Below are 19039 nucleotides of genomic sequence, written 5' to 3'. Positions count from 1 at the left end.
ATAACATCTAGAGTATACTTGAGAAACATCAGTATGTGAGAAATTGACCTCCAAGAAAGAAACTATAAGCTGTGCACAAAGAAGTAGAAAGAAAGCAACTGGGGATCTAAAGTTCTAAAGAACAGAAGAAGCTTAGAATTTCATGAAAAATACTAAAACAATCAACTGTATCAAAGAAGTCAAAAAGGATAAAGTATAGAAAGAATCAACTGGATTCAATTATAGAATTTAGGTGAGAAATATATACTGGGACCTAAAAGCAGATTTCTATATGTTAAGGTATTAATGGCCTACAGCAAGGTGGATTTTTGTTGTTTTGGTAATTTGATCACCAGAAACAATAAATCTATTAATCCTTATACTTTCTAAGCCAAATGGAATGAATGTGTTCTTTTCCTCTTGGAAAGCCTTAGACATTGAAAGAGAGTGATCAGTGTCATCTACATTTTCTTTCTCCTCATCTGAATTTCTCCAGTTTGTGCTACTGGTGCTCATATGGCACAGTTAGTGGTCCCTAGAGGTCTCTCAGCATCCATTTGATAACTCCTTTAGAAATATAAAAGGTCATTTCACAGGCCATGGGTCAAATTTCCCAGTCTCATAATTGAAATGGAAGTGGGAGAATAAAAATCATCTGTGATACAAATCAGTGTCTCTTCATTAAGTCACATAACAAGTATTTAACCATTTGTCTGAAATATACCAAATTGCCCCCAAAAGAGGAAAGTGATGATTTGAGTAAGATTTTAAGTGGTGTCTTCATACAGCTCCTCAGAGCCTGAGTTTATGGGGATAGGAGATAAGTGATTTCAGAGTCCTAGAAAAAAAGAGTCATCAAGGAGAACAGGTTTATCTTGCTCTGTAGGCAGCTAAGACATTCCCAGGAGTGTGAGGCCATCAGAACAGGAAAGAGGAGCCTTGAGCCCATGTTCCTCCTCTAGTTTGCTTTTAGATCTGAGATAAGCCAGTACTCCACTCCCATCTGAAGCTCTTGTTTTTATTTGTAAAATGAGTTGTGACACAAAACCAACAGAACACTCACTTTGACAAGGATAGTCTTGTCAAGGCACCAATAGATTGATATTTCTTTATTTGTATGATTGTTAACTGGGTGTGTTTGTTTTATTGTAATTCATGGATCTGTACAATTATAATCCTTGAGTGCATGCCATACTTCAATAAAATGTATAGTAATAAAAACCTCATTAAAATAAAGGCTATAATTTTTATTCTTGGGATAAAAAACTATTTTCAGCATTGGATAAATGCCTTTCCCAAAATCTCATGAAATCTGAATGGAAGAAATCATAATTGGCCTAAAAGAAAATCTAGATTTAGATGACTTTCTTGAATAAAATTCCCTACCAGGAATATCTGACTATGGAAATTGTGTTCCTGTTCCTGCCTGGCTCAAGGCTTAATGCTAAGAGGGTAGTAATTCCTGCTAGGCACTAATTCACATACTCTTATGGATGACCCCAATGCTGGGACAGAAGTTGGTTGCAATTTCTAAGGACTGCTATGATCTAGTTCTTGAATCAGCATTTTCAAAACCAGGGATCCTGTTGTCTTTGGAGCGAGAAGACCAGGGACTATTGTAGGTCTGATTATTTTGGCCTCAATGGATTGGAATTTTCTGATTTTTCTGCTCTTCTTTGCTCTTTTTTTTAATTTGTGTTTAGAAAGAATCTTTGAATCATTGCAGACTCTCTGAATAAGATCAGGACCAACATCTTTATCTTGGTCAGTTTCTTGCAAGTTGCTTTTCTTTCTTCCTTTCAGCTTGATGGCCCACTGACAGCATGGCTTCCTTCAACCTTTTCAGATGCATCCTTTGCCTACTGTCTTCTAACTCACAAATTATTTTTTGAGTTTATATTAATATAAACCTCTGGAATTAGTGGGGTAACTTCATGATTTGGGGGGAAATGTGAATGGAAAAACTTTAGAGACATAGATATATGGGTGAAATAGATGTGTATTTCAAATTATAATAATGAACAGTTGCATATTAAAAGAAGGAAGAGATTGATACTCTAGAAAGACAGAAAGAGGGAGAAATGGGCAATGCTGGACCACACTCAGTGGGACTCACCTCTTCAGGGCCTCTAAATCTTTAATTAAGTTGTTATCCCCGTGAAATTCTTAAGTTGAGTGGAATCTTTACAGTGCCAAGCCTAGACTCTGCATTTGGGTTGACTGTGAGGGAACTGTGCCAGCAGATATGGAGGGCTGAGAGTGGACAGAAGGGAATACAGAGTAATTTCACACACTTGTTTCATCAAAGAGTGGGTAGTTCTCACCAAGTGGAACCAGCTCTTCAAGAGCTGGGGGCTGGGAATGAGTAGATGATATCTTGGTAACACACACTGTACTACCTGCCCTTTTTGTAACACACCCTCCTCTCACCCCTATGCCTTTGCCAGGAATGTCCTCCTCCCACTCCCTACTATGCAATCATCTATGAGGCACCTTTTTTCATGCCTATAACTTCCCATACTGCCTCCCTGGCTCTCCACTCACTTACTCATGCTACTCTCATCTTCTGTATCCACTGTATTTTGCACATAATATCCTATTATGTATCATAGAAGGCTGCAATTGTTTGCTTGTATTTCTGCCACCTCCACTAGACCAAGAGCTTCCATAGATTAAAGACCGTGGCACAAGGGTCTATGAGTGTCTGTATGAATGTGTGTGTACAGATGTTCCTGTTCAAGCCTTCACAGAGAATTTCACTTTCTGAGCACTCACTGTTTATGAGGTGATATGCAAAGAAAGATTAATCACATATGAACCTTTTGGTTCACATCTGACACTGAAGAGAAACAAGCAGGATGTCCACTCACCCATTTAAGGAAATTCTCCTTAATCCCTACTCTAGATCATGCCCACCCTAAATGCTGGACCATGAGTATAGCATAATTCTTGCTCTAAAATTGCTCATAGAAAACATACAAAAGGAAATTGTGTTGACAAAACAGTGTTATCAATGCCACAGGGACTCAATTGTTGTCTTCAATATGTAAGAAAATGACTCTCAAGTGATCTATGACCTCACAAGATTCTCCAGTCAATATCCCTCTTTATCAATTCTTTTATTTATCCTTTTTAAATAAATCTCCTCCATTTAGTAAAATACACCATCCTTTCAGGATAAGAACCTTAAGCAAGGTGGATATAGAAGGAACATTCCTCAACACAATCAACACAATATATGACAAACCCACAACCAGCATCATATTGAATGCAGAAAAGTTGGACTCATTTCTACTATGATCTAGAGCCAAAGAGATGCACACTTCCACCATTGCTATTCCATATAGTTCTGGAAGTTTTAGAGCTAATAGGCAAGAAAAATAAATCAAACAGATATGAACTAGAAAGAAAGAAGTCAAAGTATCCCTGTTTGCAGATGATACAATCCTTTTTATTGGGAAACCAGAAGATTCTACCAAGAGATTATTGGAACTCATAAGAGTTTGGTAAAGTTGCAGAACATAAAATCAACGCAAAAATTAATAACCTCTGTATACAAAAAAACAGTACCATGGCTGTAAAAGAATTTGTAATATCAGTCCCATTGATCTGTAAGATCAGTCCCACTAGTAGCTACAAAAAAATTAAATATCTTGGAATAAATTTAACCAAAGATGTGAAAGATCTCTACAATGAAAATTACAAACATTAAAGAAAGAAATAGAAGAAAACACAAGCATGTGAAAATCTTCCATATCTGTGCAGATTCAATGCAATCCTAATCAAAATACCAAAGATATTCTTCTCAGATCTAGAAAAAAACTAAACTAAAACTCTTATGCTACACTCTTACGGAAACACAAGAGACCCTGAATAGCTAAAGCAATGTTATACAACAAAAACAAAGCAGGAGACATCACAATACCAGATTTAAAGACATACTACAGGGCAGTTGTAATCAAAACAGCCTGCTACTGGCACAAAAATAGATGTGTACAAAATGGAACAGAATAGAAACCCCAGAGACTACTACATGTAGGTAAAAACAACTAATCTTTGATAAATTAACTGAACCCAATGCCTGGAAAAAGGACAACTCTTCAACAAATGGTGTTGGGAAAATTGGATCTCTTCATGCAGAAGTATGAAACAGGACCCCCACCTTACACTTTATACAAAAAATCAACTCACAATGGATCAAGGCTATAAATCTATGACTTGATTCCATCTAATTACTAGAGGAAAATATCATGGAAACTCTGCAAGACGTTGGCATACACAAAGGCTTCTTGGAAAAGACCCCAGAAACATGGCAATAAAAGTAATAGACAAATTGGATTACATAAAGCTAAGAAGCTTCTGCACTGCAAAGGAAACACTGAATAAAATGGGAAGGAACCAACAGAAAGGGAGAAAATATTTGCAAACTATGCAACTAATAAAGACTTAATATCCAGAATTTATAAAGAGCTCAAGAAATTCAACAACAAAATAAACAATCCAGTTAAAAAAGTGGACAAGGAAATGAACAAGCAGTTTTCAAAGGATAAAATGCAAATGGCCAACAGACGCATGAAAAAAATGCTCAGGATAGCTAGCCATCAGGGAAATGCAAATAAAAAACATGATGAGGTTTCACCTCACCCCAGTTAGAATGGCTATCACACCAAAGTTTTAAAAATACTTAAATGCTGGTGAGGATGTGGGGAAGAAGATATCTTAATACACTATGGGTTGGAGTGTAAACTAGTACAACCATTATAGAAGACAGTATGGAGATTTCTCAGAAATCTGAAAATAGGTCTACATTATGACCCAGCCATCCCAATCCTGGGAACTTATCCAAACAAATGAAATCAGCATATGAACGTTATTTTTAACTCCCACCCCCATGTTTATTGCAGCTCCAGTCACAATAGCTAAGACATGGAATCAACCCAGATGTCCATAAACTGATGATCAGATAAATAAAATGTGGTACATCTACACTATGGAATACTACTCAGCCACAAAAAAAATGAAATCCTGTCTTTCACAACAAAACAGATGCAACTGGAAACCATTATGCTTAGTGAAATAAGCCAGTTCCAAAATGACAAATATTATATGTTTTCTCAGATATGTGGTAGTTAATATAGAATACAAAAATACACACAGGAATGGAATGGGCATTTTGTGATTTGACTGTTGTATTTATCCCTGTTTAACTCCTGTGGTGCTGTGGTCTTTCTACCTTTTGCTTGTTGCATATTATGGTTAGCCATTCATTAACTCTAGTTATAGAGTGGATTGAAATGTTTTTTTGCAAAAATTAAAGAAAAAATAAAGGAAGGAAAGAGTGGATTTGGGAGAGGGAAAGGGGGAGAGAAGGAAGTATCATTATCTTCTAAGAATTGTACCTATGAGATACATGAAATCTGTTTTCTTTATACTAATAAAAAATTTTGAAAACCTAACACCTCATAAGAGGAGATAACCAGGCCTCTAAAATCTTTCCTTCATAAGTGTAAGAATAGTTATTGAGGCTCTAGAATGTCTTTGGCTCTGGTCTGTGTGAGATTCCCAGCTCAGCTGTCAATGTTCTTGCACATCTGCTTGATGTGGACTTGCATAGGGTTTCGAAGAAAACTAGAGCACAACATTCCAGAATCTCCATAGTAGGGATCCAGTGTTAGGACTTATGGCGATTTCTCCCTTTGATCACATAGCATTTGAATTACAAGGAAATTTGCTCAGTTGGAGTTCCCTTGATGAAGACAAGATGGGAAAAACCATACAAATACATGAGCAACCTCTCACAGGATTCAACATTCAAGATACTGGGAACTAGTGAAAAATTAGTCAAATAGTGAAGAGTCACGGAGTAAGAAAAAACCTTAGGGATAATTTAGTTCAACAGCTTTCAAACTTGACCAATTTACTTTTCTTGCTAAAGGAAGCCTTTTCAGAAGCCCAATAACAGGCCAATGTTACTGCTTTGACCGAAATGTTTTAGATGAATTGAGGCCCCAACCATTCAGTGCTCAGGGCCTCCAGCAGTGGTTTCTGGGAACACCATTTGCAAACCATCAAGTCTGGCCCCTCCTTTTGTAGAGCAACCTGTAAGGAGGAAAGGGGAGGAGAGGAAGTGACTTTCCCAGGGTCATACCTCTTGGCCTGGCCCTGTATCCTCTCCACACCCCTGTGACTCACAACCCTGGTAGTAGAGCAGGGTTTCTACCTAGCCTAGGCAGAGCTGAAAGGAGAGACTCTCCATCAGTTCCACTTTCCTCCAGGACATAGAGGAGCCCTGCTGGCGTGTTATCACTAATGTACAAAATGTGAAATTGTGGAGACTTGTTTGCCAATTTTCTTATCTCAACTGGCACAGAAGCAGGCTTGTTGGAGAGTTATGAGGTGTTAGAGTATTGTTGTTTATCTCCACACATCCCTCTGCTGTTCTCAGACTCAGGAAAGGCTGCACACATAAATTCACATAAATTACCTTTACAAAATGTCAAAATTAAAAGTAGATTTTTATTTTAGGTATGTGCCTGGAGGATGTTAACCCCTTCATGCTGGTAGAGATGTCACCATCAGAAAATACAGCTGACATCTCTGATTAGAGCCCAGGCCACAGGAACTAATTTCTGTGCTCCATCCTCACCCCCATCCTCACACCACCTGCCAAAGGGGAATAGCTCTTCTTAACAAGCCACAGATTTCTGTTTCTAGTCTGCCCACATATACGATTTTTAATCCTTTGGTACTCAAAATGCCATTTAAAAAAAAAACATTTTATTTTAGAATAGATTTAAATTTACAAAACAAAACTTGGGAGGTAGTAATATAAAGAGATCCCACATACCCCTCACCCTACTTCCTCTATCATTAACACCTCAGATTAATATATTTGTCACAATTAATGAGCCACACATTCTATATTGTCTTTATTCAATTTTTAATTAAATAAGAACTCAAGGGAGATACTTAGTCCTTCTGGGCATCAGTTTCATTTGTCACAGGTGTATGTGATGGTCCATGTTTGTGTCTGCTCTAAAAGTCATGTTTAAAGTTAAACCCCTAGTGACCGTATTAAGAGGTAGAGCCATTAGGAGGCTCTGCCCTCATGCATGGCATTAGTGCCTTGTAAAAGGACCGTAAGGAATTAGATTTTTTTTTACCCTTTTGCCATATGAGGAGATTGTGTTCATCTGTGTACATAACATTCAAGGCACCGTCTTGGGAGGACAGAGGAGGCCTAAGCAGACATCAGGTCTGCTGGTGCCTTGATGTTGGACTTCCCAGGCTCCGGAAGTGGGAGAAATGATTTCTGCTGTTTATGCATGACCTAGTCTCAGATATTTATTACGGCAGCATGAAGGGATTATGACAGCAGGGATTTCAATAGACAAGGGTTTGCCAGCATGGCAACTTGTCTTCCCAAAGATCCAGAGATAAAGTTATGGGGATGATTAAGAAGCTGCTGGAATCTGAAACTGCTGAGTATCACAGAAACCTAAAATAGGGGTTAAAAGAATCCTGTGTGACTTACAGAGGCATCAGGAGACAGATAGGGAAAGTGAAGAAAACAAGGGAGTGAGTGGCTGTGCAGGCTCAGCAGAGGGGACAGACACAGAAGGACCTGATAGACATCAGAGAAAGAAGAGGGCAGGCAGGGCTGAAGGAGTGGAGAATGGATTGGGTGCTGGGGAGAGGTTCACCATGTAACAGCCTTGAATTTTAGCAGCCTGCCTGTTAAATGTCAACCTTGCACTCTTGTTGTAAACTAGGATGCTTTTTATTATACCTGAGCTGTTCTTTCATGAACTCTTCTGAGAGCAAAAAATCTCCAAAGTCCCCTTTCTTTGCCTCTGACTCATGTCCAGGTCTTCAGTGTGTCTCACTGCTGTTTTCAAGTGTGTGGGTAGTTATCCATCCACTGTCCAGGGAAGTAGATATCTACTGGGGCCTGCTATGCTGGACCTGTCTCTGATTTTGAAAAGCAAACCGAATCATCTTAAATGATGCAGTTGTCTACAGAACAGAAATTTTTTAAAACATGGTGGAAAAGAATCTGCAGTGATAAGGAAATGGGAAAGCCCTGGACTGGGGATGTTTTTAGTGCCCATGGCAAAAGATGGAGTGCAGAATGGAAAATCAATTGGGAAACGTAGGTGGGAGATGCAGATTTGAGTCCGGGCTACCTTGTAACTTCTGTAGATCTAAAACCCTTTCACTTTTGTGAGTCTCTCCACCATCATAATATTAATATTAAACTTATTTTTCTATACATTTACATAGTTCAGTATTTTGTATCTTCTGTTATTTTAGGCAAAATATAATAGGATTTGTGTGCCTTAGATATCTCACTTTTTTTTCTCATGTGAGAAAAAGTTAAAACATTTTCATGGACTTTTGGACTTTAAAAGTTACTTTTTTTCTTCCTGAGTTTAAAATCAGGTTAAACATTTCATAAACTTCTATATGTTTTGTAGAACTTGCACTTCCTGTATGTAATAGCTTCCACCAGTGACACTCATTCTGGGGCTGGTGATGTAGGGGAAGCTTGAATCAGCCCTCCTTCATGGGGGCTGTATTTCTGGTCCAAGGGCAGACCAGCCTCAGATATCTGGCATAAATGTTTGCAGTTTACCAAGGCATAAATTGGATGACTTCTTCTATCCTTTTCTTCTAAAAAAAGTACTTGAGAGAAAGAAAGAGAGAGCTCATCATCTATTGTTTAACTCTTAATGTCCACAATGAAGCTGGGAGTTGGAACAGAATACTGTTACCCTATGTACATGGCAGAAACCCAACTCCTTGGGTCATCACCTCTGCTCCCTGGGTTCACATTAGCAGGAAGCAACAATCAGGAATCGAGAGCTGAAAGTTGAACCCAGGTCCTCAAATGTGAGAGGTAGGCATTGTAACCAGCATCTTAGCAGCTGGGTCAAATGCCCATCCTTGCTTTCTCCTTTTTTTTTACACTCTAGAAGATACAACCTGTAATTGTATGCAGCTGGAAATTTAGTGTACATTATATTTAATGTCTGCACAGTATTAATTGGTTATACTTAGTCATTCCTTGACTATTAGATGTTCAGTTGGTTTTCAATTTTTTATTCTTGCCCAGAATGAACAATTAATATTGTAGTCTTTTCCTTCTTTCAGAAAATTTTCATTACAAGAATTCCTTGGGATGAGAATTGAAGTCAGAAATTATGACCAGCATTTGTTTTTCTAAGCCTTGACTTCATGCTTCCCTGTGAAACTGCGCTACTTTTACTCCTTTGAGCATTAAATACTAAGAATAATTTACTGAGGGGAATCTTGGGAAATAGTAGTCCTTTACAGTTCTAAATGGTTCTCCATGGATCTGTTGCAAGGTATCATTTATCTATGTGAAAGCAATGGAACCCTTGATTTTGGCTAGATACATTTCTGATCTTAATATGTTTTTAGTATTTCAGTGATTTAGTCTATTTAGACTGAGGTAGAAGGACTTTTTTAAAAAAAATTGTTTACTTATTTGGAAGGCAGAATAACAGAGAAGGAAAGGGGAGAGAGAGAGAGAGAGAGAGAGAGAGAGAGAGAGAATCTTCCCACTGCTGATTCATTCCCCAAATCCCTACAAGAGCCAGGGCTGGGGGGCTGGCACTGTGGCACAGTGGGTTAATGCCCTGGCCTGAAGCGCCGGCATCCCATATGGGTGCTGGTTCAAGACCCCGGCTGCTTCACATCTGATCCAGCTCTCTGCTATGGCCTGGGAAAGCAGTGGAAGATGGTCCAAGTGCTTGGGCCCCTGCACCCATGTGGGGAGACCCTGAAGAAGCTCTTGGCTCCTGGCTCCTGGCTTTGGTTGGGCGCAGCTCCGGCCATTCTGGCCAATTGGGGAGTGAACCACTGGATGGAAGACCTCTCTCTCTCTCTCTCTCTCTCTCTCTCTCTCCGCCTCTCCTTTCTCTGTGTAACTCTGACTTTCAAATAAATAAATCTTAAAAAAAAAAAAAAGAGCCAGGGCTGGGCCAGGCTAAAGCCAAGAGCCAGGAACTCCATCCTGGTATCCTACGCAGGTGGCAGGGGCCCAAGCACTTGAGCCGTCATTTGGATTAGTACTAGAATATCTGGGGTTTAACCAGCACTTTGATATTGGATGCAGCTGTCCTAAGTTGTGACATAACCCACTGTGCCACAATATGTGTCCCAAAGAAGGATATTTTAATTGAATTTTGAATAAACCATCCATGTGGGTGATCTGGAATAGTGTGGGAAGTTCAAAAACACAGCATTTTTCTCTTAGAGATGTTGTTGAAGCAGTTACATTCATTGTCCTTCCAGGATGTCCCTTTGCTGGGAATAGAGCTGCAGTCATTCTGCACTGGGATGGCTGAGCTCAACTTTCCCACCATTTATGGCTGTAACAATCTAATGGAGTTGAGTTTCCTGCTTTCCTGGATCTCAAACAGCTTGGTCTCTGAGTGCTGCGCTTCCCCAAGTGTTTCCAGAGAAGACAGCCTGAGGGAGAGGAAGTGGTGCTAATTAAATCCTCCCTCTGTTTTCCAGGCACAGGAGCCTTCGCAGATGTCTGTTGTTAGGCGTGCATTCACAGAGTGAGCAAATACAGAAGCAGGCTTTCCTTCTCCAGTGACACAAACCTGCCTTCCCAGGTTCTGGAAAACTTTGGAAGTGCATTTCCAACACCCATTGTATTACAAATGGCAGGCCTGTGTAGGAAGAGCACAGAGATGCCAGCAAGGCCAAAGGCCTCACCAGTGTCTCCTCTCTCTCTCTCTCTCTCTCTCACACACACACACACATACACACAACACACACACAACACAATTTCCCCAATTCTTCACTCCTTGTATTCTTATAGGCCAATTTCTGCATTTGTACACCTAACTTTAAAAAATGGCTTACAAACTAATGGATCCATGGAGGGCTCGCTGGTCTCAACGCATGGTTGCAAGTCCAGGTTGTCACAACTATCCAAGAGTGCCCCTAGATAGGTCCCATCTACTAAAGATGGCAGTGGAGTAAAATACAATGCGAGCTGCAAGACTTTTCCCCTTGTGAGTTCTCTTAGCTGACTGTATTTCCGCCTACATGCAAACCCCCTAGGGTAACTGTGTGTGTGTATGTGTGTGTGTATTATATTTGCCTGAAACTATTCCATTTACTTCTATCATCCTGGCATAATTGCTGATAGTACCTTTTTTATGACAAAGTTTCCAGATTTAGGTAATAAACTGTATGATCATACTATTTTTATCTCTCTTGAATACTCTAGTTAATCCCAGCTTCAACTGTGAAACTACTGAGGGTAAGGGATTTTTTTCACTTTCTGGTATTTCCTAAGAACTGAGGAAATGGAAGTAAACCCACTTTTGTTTGATTAATAACACAGAGACCGCTCTGAGAATCAGATGGCATTCCCAATTACATGGTGATATTGGGTTTGCAACCCTGTTCCATGTAGCGTGATCTTCATGCCTACTATAGGATGGCTGACCATCTGCCTCACTATAAAAATGGCTGCCTGATTTAGGTACACAAGTCATTAGGCTAGCATATGCCCCCTACTTTGTTTTGTTTCTTGTTGCTTTATATTTACAAAATGGAAATCAATCATCATTTTATTTTAAATTGTTCATGATCACTACTAGCACTAAGATACATGGTAAAAAAAATCACCCATGCTATTCATCTGGAAATAACTATTGCTAATATTTTATTTTACTCATTTTCAGACATTTTATAACTGCTGTTCTACCCTAGCCAGATTCATCAAAAAATTCATGGAAAATGAAATTCAAATGTGTTTATTTGGTTAAGAAATGTTTAAATCCATGCATAGCTTTATCATGATATCCATTTTTTCATGAACTATTGGAAGGCCTTTGTGTGTGTGTGTGTGTGTGTGTGTGTTTATGGAGAGGGAGATAGATTAAATGTCTTTGGTCATTTGTCAATATTATTTCCTTAGAATTGGAATTTTTTAGTTTAAAAAATATGCTCAGTTCTAAGGGCACTTGTGTTCAGTTCCAAACCAAGAAATACACAATAAGGTGCATTATCATTGCTTTTAACTCTTAAATAATGTTCCAATCTGGTGGTTTTTTAAGTAAAAATACTGTGAAGTCTTGAAAAGAAAATTGTCTGACAATGATTATCATAGTTCTCTTCCACTGCTCAGCATCTGGAGTGCTGGGATTAGAGATGAGCAGCTGAAACCTCTCACAAGCTCCAGGGGCCTATGCTGATCTATGTTAAAGTGGTCCTGCCGGATCATGGGGGCAGATGAGTCTGTGGTGTTGAGCTACAGACATCAGTGTTTCTGTTTAGTTCATGAGTGGAGTATTTGCCAGTTTCAGGAACGTTATTTGCTTATCATAGACTATTTGCTATATCCAGGATGCACCGTGACTTTTTTCTGATTAGAGGATTGTTTTCTTCCCTTGGTTTAAGCTGAAGAAATGTCAACAATTGGGAGCCTTGAAGAATTCCAGCCTGTGTCCCTGCAGCAAGAGGGAGATGAGCAGCCCTCTGAGACTGATCACCTGTCTTTGGAGGAAGAGGGCCCAGGCAAGGACCCAGTGCCAAGGCCGATGTCAAGGCAGTCAAGTGTAACTGAATCAACACTTTACCCCAATCCATATCACCAGCCTTACGTCTCACGAAAGTACTTCGTTACACGGGTAAATTGGTTGGTTCTCTTAAGTACTATGTAAAACCTCTCTTTAGAAATAAATTCTCAATATTCTATATGGCCCACATTTTACCAAGTTCACATTTGTAACCTGTGTAATGGTAACAATAATCATGAAGTTGGCCTTCTTATCCCCATTTTCCAGGTGAGGGATCTGGACTTCAGAGCAGTTAAAGGTCTGTTATCACAACATAATATCAAGGAGATGGAGACCCTCCCCACCCCAACCTCCAGCCTCCCTGGGTCTTTGGTCCCTCACACTTGTGTTTCTACTAAACCTGGCCTCAAAGAACTTATGTTACATGGAGAAAGAAGCACAACAACCATAGCGCAGAACTGTGAGCCCTGTGTTCACTATTTGTCTGGAGAAGAGATTACTGAGTGGAAAGGTTGCCAAGAATGGATTGAATCTCAAGGATCTATATTCGAACAGTGGATTTACAATGTGGGGTTAAGTTCTTTTAAATCTCAAACCTGTAACTGCAGCCTAGAGCTGAGCCCTCTACCTGTTCAATGGAAAGCAGTGATGGGTATAATGAAGATGGGGCTTCTATATCTAGATAAAACAAAGCAATATTATAAAGTTCTAGCATTTGGAGCAAATGAAGAGTGCTTTCTGGTTTTCTCATACCCTTCTCTCTTGATCGCTCCTTCCAACTTCAGATTTTTTTTTACTCAATTCTCCAACATTCTTGTTAACACAATAATGGTTAGCTCACAGTGCTACAGTCAACTGGAGAAAACACTGGTGAGGGGAGCATTGTGACAACAGAGTTCATCTGATTTTCATGTATACATGGGACATTCCGTTATTTAAAAATATATTCTTCAATTCACTCTCACAAATAAATGGGGCCAATGGTTTGTGACTACTTAAAAACTTTAACTGATGAATCCTGACTTGGTAGCTTTCAAAGCATATATTTGGTTGAGATACAGTTTTAACTAAAGAAACTCAGTGATGTATGTGTATATGTCTGTGTGTTTAAACATTATAAATACTCTCACATGCAATGTGCTCTGGTAGGTGCTATACTACGTGTGTGTTTTTGCATATGCAGAACATATGGTTTGTTTTCAAAAGATGTGAACTTTATTCAATATGCAAACTAAGTCATAAGATATAGCTGCAAAGGAAATCAAAGCATCACATAGAGCTTATTATCTTTAACATTGATAATGTCAGGGTTCAATGAGTGAACAACGTTGGGTGATATAGAGTAAGGAGTTTACCACTGGGGGTTGGTATTATTGTGAGAGTTGGCTGAGAAGCCTATACAAAACTAGTGTCTGTGCATGTGGTGATAGGCCTTAAGTTGGAATAGGACAGATAGTTGGTGTCTATGGAAAAAGAAGAGGGAATTGGCAATAGGGGAAAGTTGCATGGAAGAACTGGAATTCCTGTTAACAAAATGAAATTCATGAGAAAAAACTTGAGCCTTTGTCTATCTCCCACCAACTCTACCTTTCTTGGTGTGAATCACACATACACACTGGCACCTTTTTTCACTGAGTGGCAACCTTAACCAGTCCAGGGGTTACAGAACCTTAAGAAGGATGTCTGACCATAATGAAAGGAGATGCAGGTCCAGATGCTACTCCTTGATAGCATGTAAAACAGGAGATTAATTGTCATAAAACTACTCTAGTGCATCTTGACTTGCTCTGATCTTTACCAAAGAAAATGACTGAAGTTTCATTTTTGCCTTTGGAATCTTCCACAGATGTTTGTTGTGGCCAATCCTAATTTTCAAACATATAAGAAAGGTAATTCTAGAGAATATAGCTCTATCTTACCTAAATTGACACAGCCCAGAGCCACTAATATATTTGTCTTTCTTTATATGATTTTGTGTGTGTGTGTGTGTGTGTGTGTGTGTCTGTGCATGGTTTACATAGTAAACTCAGATCCCTTCTCTGTCTGCTTCCCTATGGGGTAGGCCAGGGAGAGGTCATCATCCTTGTTTTAAGGGTGTCCATATTGAAGCTGCAGAAGAAAGAAGTGACTTGTCCAAGTCACATAAAATAAGTAGAAAAGCTCCAGCTAGATTCTGTCTGCAAGTTTAGGGCTCCTCCTACCATGCACACCTGAACTTATAGCCCTTTTATAAGGGTTTTCAATGATCGACTTCAATTAGTGTGAAAAATAATTTCATCATCAGGTTTATGGATAACAACCATACATTCTCAAAAGCTTATGAGGAAATACCTTCTAATTTTATTAGACTACAGTGGGCCAGAAGACGGTTTAGGAGTTGGGAGGATGAAATTCCCAGGTGCTCCACGTTTGCTTTCCTTCAGACTAAGACACATAATGTGAAGAGATCTTTTGGCATTGTGAGTTTAATGAGTGTACATTAATGCATGCAAGAAAAGTGAAATCACATTGTTAGCTTAATTGACATTTATACTAATAAATATAATAATTATGATAGAATAATTATTGTTTTTTATGACAATAAACTTTTAACAAGTAGAAGAATAACTCAGTTTTACTAACTTGTAAAGTATGAATCTGCTGAGGTAAGGATAGTTGAGAAAATGCAGGGGAGCACACGTGTGTGTAGAGAGAAAGTCTTCCTTTCTCGTTGGTTCACCCTCCAATGGCCTCCGCGGCCGACGCGCTGCAGCCGGCGCACCACGCTGATCCGATGGCAGGAGCCAGGAGCTTATCCTGGTCTCCCATGGGGTACAGGGCCCAAGCACTTGGGCCGTCCTCCACTGCATTCCCTGGCCAGAGCAGAGAGCTGGCCTGGAAGAGGGGCAACCGGGACAGAATCCGGTGCCCCGACCGGGACTAGAACCCGGTGTGCTGGCGCCGCAAGGCGGAGGATTAGCCTAGTGAGCTGCGGCGCCGGCCTTACCTGCTTTTTTTAATGGAGGTTCAAATGAACTAACTCTGTTAAAGTTCTTAGTAGAGTGCATGGCATATCTATAAGCATTTCCTAAATGACATCTAATTATTATTATAAATACTTTCTGTCTCTTTTTTTCTTTATTTTTAAATTCACATTTCTACAGTTGGTCTTGGTCATGACATTAAGGTTTCCATGACTCACTCGGATCTCACAGTTGAGGTATCATTGTACATGTAGATGGTCAGAGGCAGGAAAGAGGAAGCTAGTTCATTTTCTTGAGGAATAATTAACTAAGGCCATAACTCTTCAAGATTCTGATGTTATGAAATAGTTATCATAAAGTACCTCTTATCAGAGCTGAAATTAAATGAAACAGATGCTGTAGCTCAGTGCTTCTCAATCTAGCTAGAAAACAAGTCAGATTGTGTAGTTCCACCAATTCTTTGGCAAGGTTGCTGCTCTGTGACCAGAGAGCACATGCTGAGCACCAACCAAAATGCTCATTTGCAGATGGATAAAAAGGGTCTAGAGAGAAGGAGCTTGCTTCCCCCATCACAATAGGTAATGAAGGTTGACTTGCCTAACAGACTAAGTGGCAAAGAAGGTGCTAGAACCAAATTTCCCAACTCTGATTTCATAGTTCTTTTATCCCATATAACAATGAAAAGAAATGTTTTTATTACATAGGTTATTAGTCTGTTTTGGCATTACTATAAAGAAATCCTTGAGGCTGGGTAAGTTTTTAAAGAAAAAGAATTTATTTAGCTTATGTTTCAGGATTTCGAAGGCCCATATTTAGCGATGGCATTCTCGATGGCATAGTTTTGAGGCACAGGGCATTCATGACAAGAGAGTGTGTGTATATAGGGGTGTGTGTGTGTGTGTGTGTGTGTGTTTGTATGTGTGTTTCCTTTGGCTTCTCTTGTAAAGGCATTAGTATTCAGCCATGGGGACTCCAGTTTGATAAACTTCTCTAATGCGATAAACCTTTCAAAGGGGTTAACCTCTCAACAGCATAATAAGATTAACTTTCCATCCTCTTGAGGTAGACATTGTAGCACAGCAGTTTAAGCTGCAATATGGGATACATACCTCCTGTTTCAAAGGGCTGGTTTGAGTTTTGGAGAGGGCAAACCATATTCAAACCATAGGGCACAGCAAGCGTGTAAAGGATATACATTGCAGAGTCAGAAGGATATGAAGTAATTGGGTGGAAGAATTTTCTCAGCCAAGCATTTTATTTTATTAAAAGGTTTTAGGAGTGAACATTCTGTGTAATGGTTAAGATACTGCTTGGGATGCCCACATGTCATGTCAGACACCCTGGTTTAAATCCCAGCTTTCTTTACAATCACAGCTTCCAGCTATGCATACCTGGTGAGGCAACAGATGATAGCTCAAGTATTTGGGTTTCTGCCCGCATTTGGGACACCTAGGTGAAGTTCTAGGATTCTGGCTTCAGCCTGGTCCAATTCTGGCTGTTTTACGCATTTGAGGGAGTGAAACAGTAGATAGAAAAATCTCTCTCTCTGTGTCTCTCTGTCTCTCTGTCTCCCTCTCTGTATATATATCTACTTTTCTAATAAATAAAAACATAATACTTAAAAAGTTTTAAAGTCATTGTACAGGAAGTGGTTTATTGAAGACTAATATAAAAATATAAATAAGCAAAATAAAATATGTCACCATAATCCCATTGTTTAAAGTTAGCCAAAATGTAGTATTGAATGTGCTTTTATACATCTTGGAGTTTATTTTTTTTACTTTTTCCTTACATATAAAATGGTTTTATATAGCAAATATTATTTCTTATGTTGCAACATCATTTTTAAAAGAGCCAGGATATCTCACTATGGGACTGTTTTACAATTTCCTCAACTTTTGAGGATATGCAGGTAATTTCCTGTTTGTATCTTTGAGAATGGAAAGGAAAGCTATTCCTTGGCTTTCTGTGGCAGGATGACACTGTTTCTGAGAGGCCAAGGGTAGACAGCCAAGGCTATTGTAATAAGAATAATACATTATATGAGTATCAAGCTGAATTTTCAAAGGAGTGACTGATTTGGAAATATAAATTCTTGACAAATAAGAGGCAATGATGGCATGATTACCTGATATGTTAGAAGCCCCCTCTGAATTCCAGATTCTAAGAGAAGTCAGGCTGGCCTCTTCAACCTCTTAGGTTTATGTGGGATGTCACTTCCTTCTCTCAGGTTCCAGTCTACTCTTTATGAACTAAAACTGTGCTTTTCTAACATAGCTTAGGATCGTTTTTCTAAGAACTAGAAGGTTCTTAGGGAACATCTAATCCAACTCCTGAAGCACACAAAGGAGGTGTGACTTGTCCAAGGTCAACCACAGCTCAGGGTCGTGTTGGGACTGGAAGGCCTGGAATTCAGGACACCTGCCAGTTTCCACCACACTCTGCTGCCTCTGAGCTTGGAAAATCGATGAGAGGTCACAGAAATGAAGGGCCAAACCCCTCGTCATCATTCCGCTGGGATAACCTTTTCCTCTTGTTTTTGTTCCTCTGCTATTACTGCTTAGACATATCTAAAAAAGGCCTCTCGCCTTCTCTGAACAAAAGTACCCCTCAAGGGTAATAACTTGAGGTATATTATCATAATCATCGTAGTTGTGGAGACCGATATTCAAAAGCAACTTCTCATGAAAGGAACAATACTTAATCCACATGGGGAAAGATATTTTTAAACTCCCTGTAGGACTCTATATTTGCAGATACCTTATCAAAAAGTTGAAAGAGATTCAGGATAGGGAATTATCTCTAAATTTATACTTGAGAATGTAAATTACATACAAACTAATGGGACTAAAGCTATTTGATCTTTTAATATTTAATTAATGGTTCCCCATGGCCTTTTTATAGCCTGTGTTCTATTGTGAGCAACGAGACTTTAATAAGCAGGTTCAAGACTTCCCATTGTGTAGCAAGTTGTCATTGCTTCCATGACACTAATTTGGCTTTCATACTCTCTCCCTTTCCCTCTTCTCTTGCTATAGGGTTCCCCGTGTCTTGCTCTTGCACTGGGGACAACTACATTTATTAGTTCCATTGTTATACCCTGCGTGAGCTTTTTTTTTAGTATAGAAAATAGATATCTCACCAGTCAAAAGGCTTCTCAACTTCCTTCTTTATGCTGAAGTGATAAAGATGGTTTTTCTTTGTAACAGCTGACTCTGAACAATAATGTGACAAGATGCATTCTCTTCATTTTCAGGGAAAGGCACATTTGCTTGGACTTTACAAATCGAATCTGATGTAGAGCTGACTTTCTCAACTTACATGTTCATTGCAAAGCAATCCAGCCTGGCTGTGACAGAGAGAGCTGAGTGTCTGGGGACATTGTTTTCTATCTCACTCCTTCCTTTTACCATCTTTCTAAGGAGCTCACTCCTTGGTAAAAACTAGCAAGGACATGGGTATTGTTTTTATGACAAGTGACCCTGTGCTGGTCTAGCTCAAGAAAGTTCAAGGAAGTAGACACACATG

General features: G+C 39.3%; 1 protein-coding gene across 2 annotated transcripts in view; it reads left to right on the top strand.

Moving 5' to 3' along the window:
- TPRG1 (tumor protein p63 regulated 1) overlaps positions 1-19039 on the top strand; it is a 194398-nt gene that overhangs the window by 57571 nt on the left and 117788 nt on the right. For both annotated transcript variants that reach the window (XM_089330863.1, XM_089330864.1), the window contains exon 2: positions 12430-12659. In XM_089330863.1, the coding sequence (XP_089186989.1) occupies positions 12430-12659 (230 nt within the window). The remainder of the gene's footprint in view (positions 1-12429; positions 12660-19039) is intronic.

The sequence above is a fragment of the Oryctolagus cuniculus genome, chromosome 4 (assembly GCF_051225735.1).
Source record: "Oryctolagus cuniculus isolate XC-2025 breed Fujian yellow rabbit chromosome 4, ASM5122573v1, whole genome shotgun sequence".
NCBI classification, from domain to species: Eukaryota; Metazoa; Chordata; class Mammalia; order Lagomorpha; family Leporidae; genus Oryctolagus; species Oryctolagus cuniculus.
The sequence above is the reverse complement of the archived record's forward strand: the minus strand, read 5'-3'. Positions and strand labels throughout refer to the sequence as shown.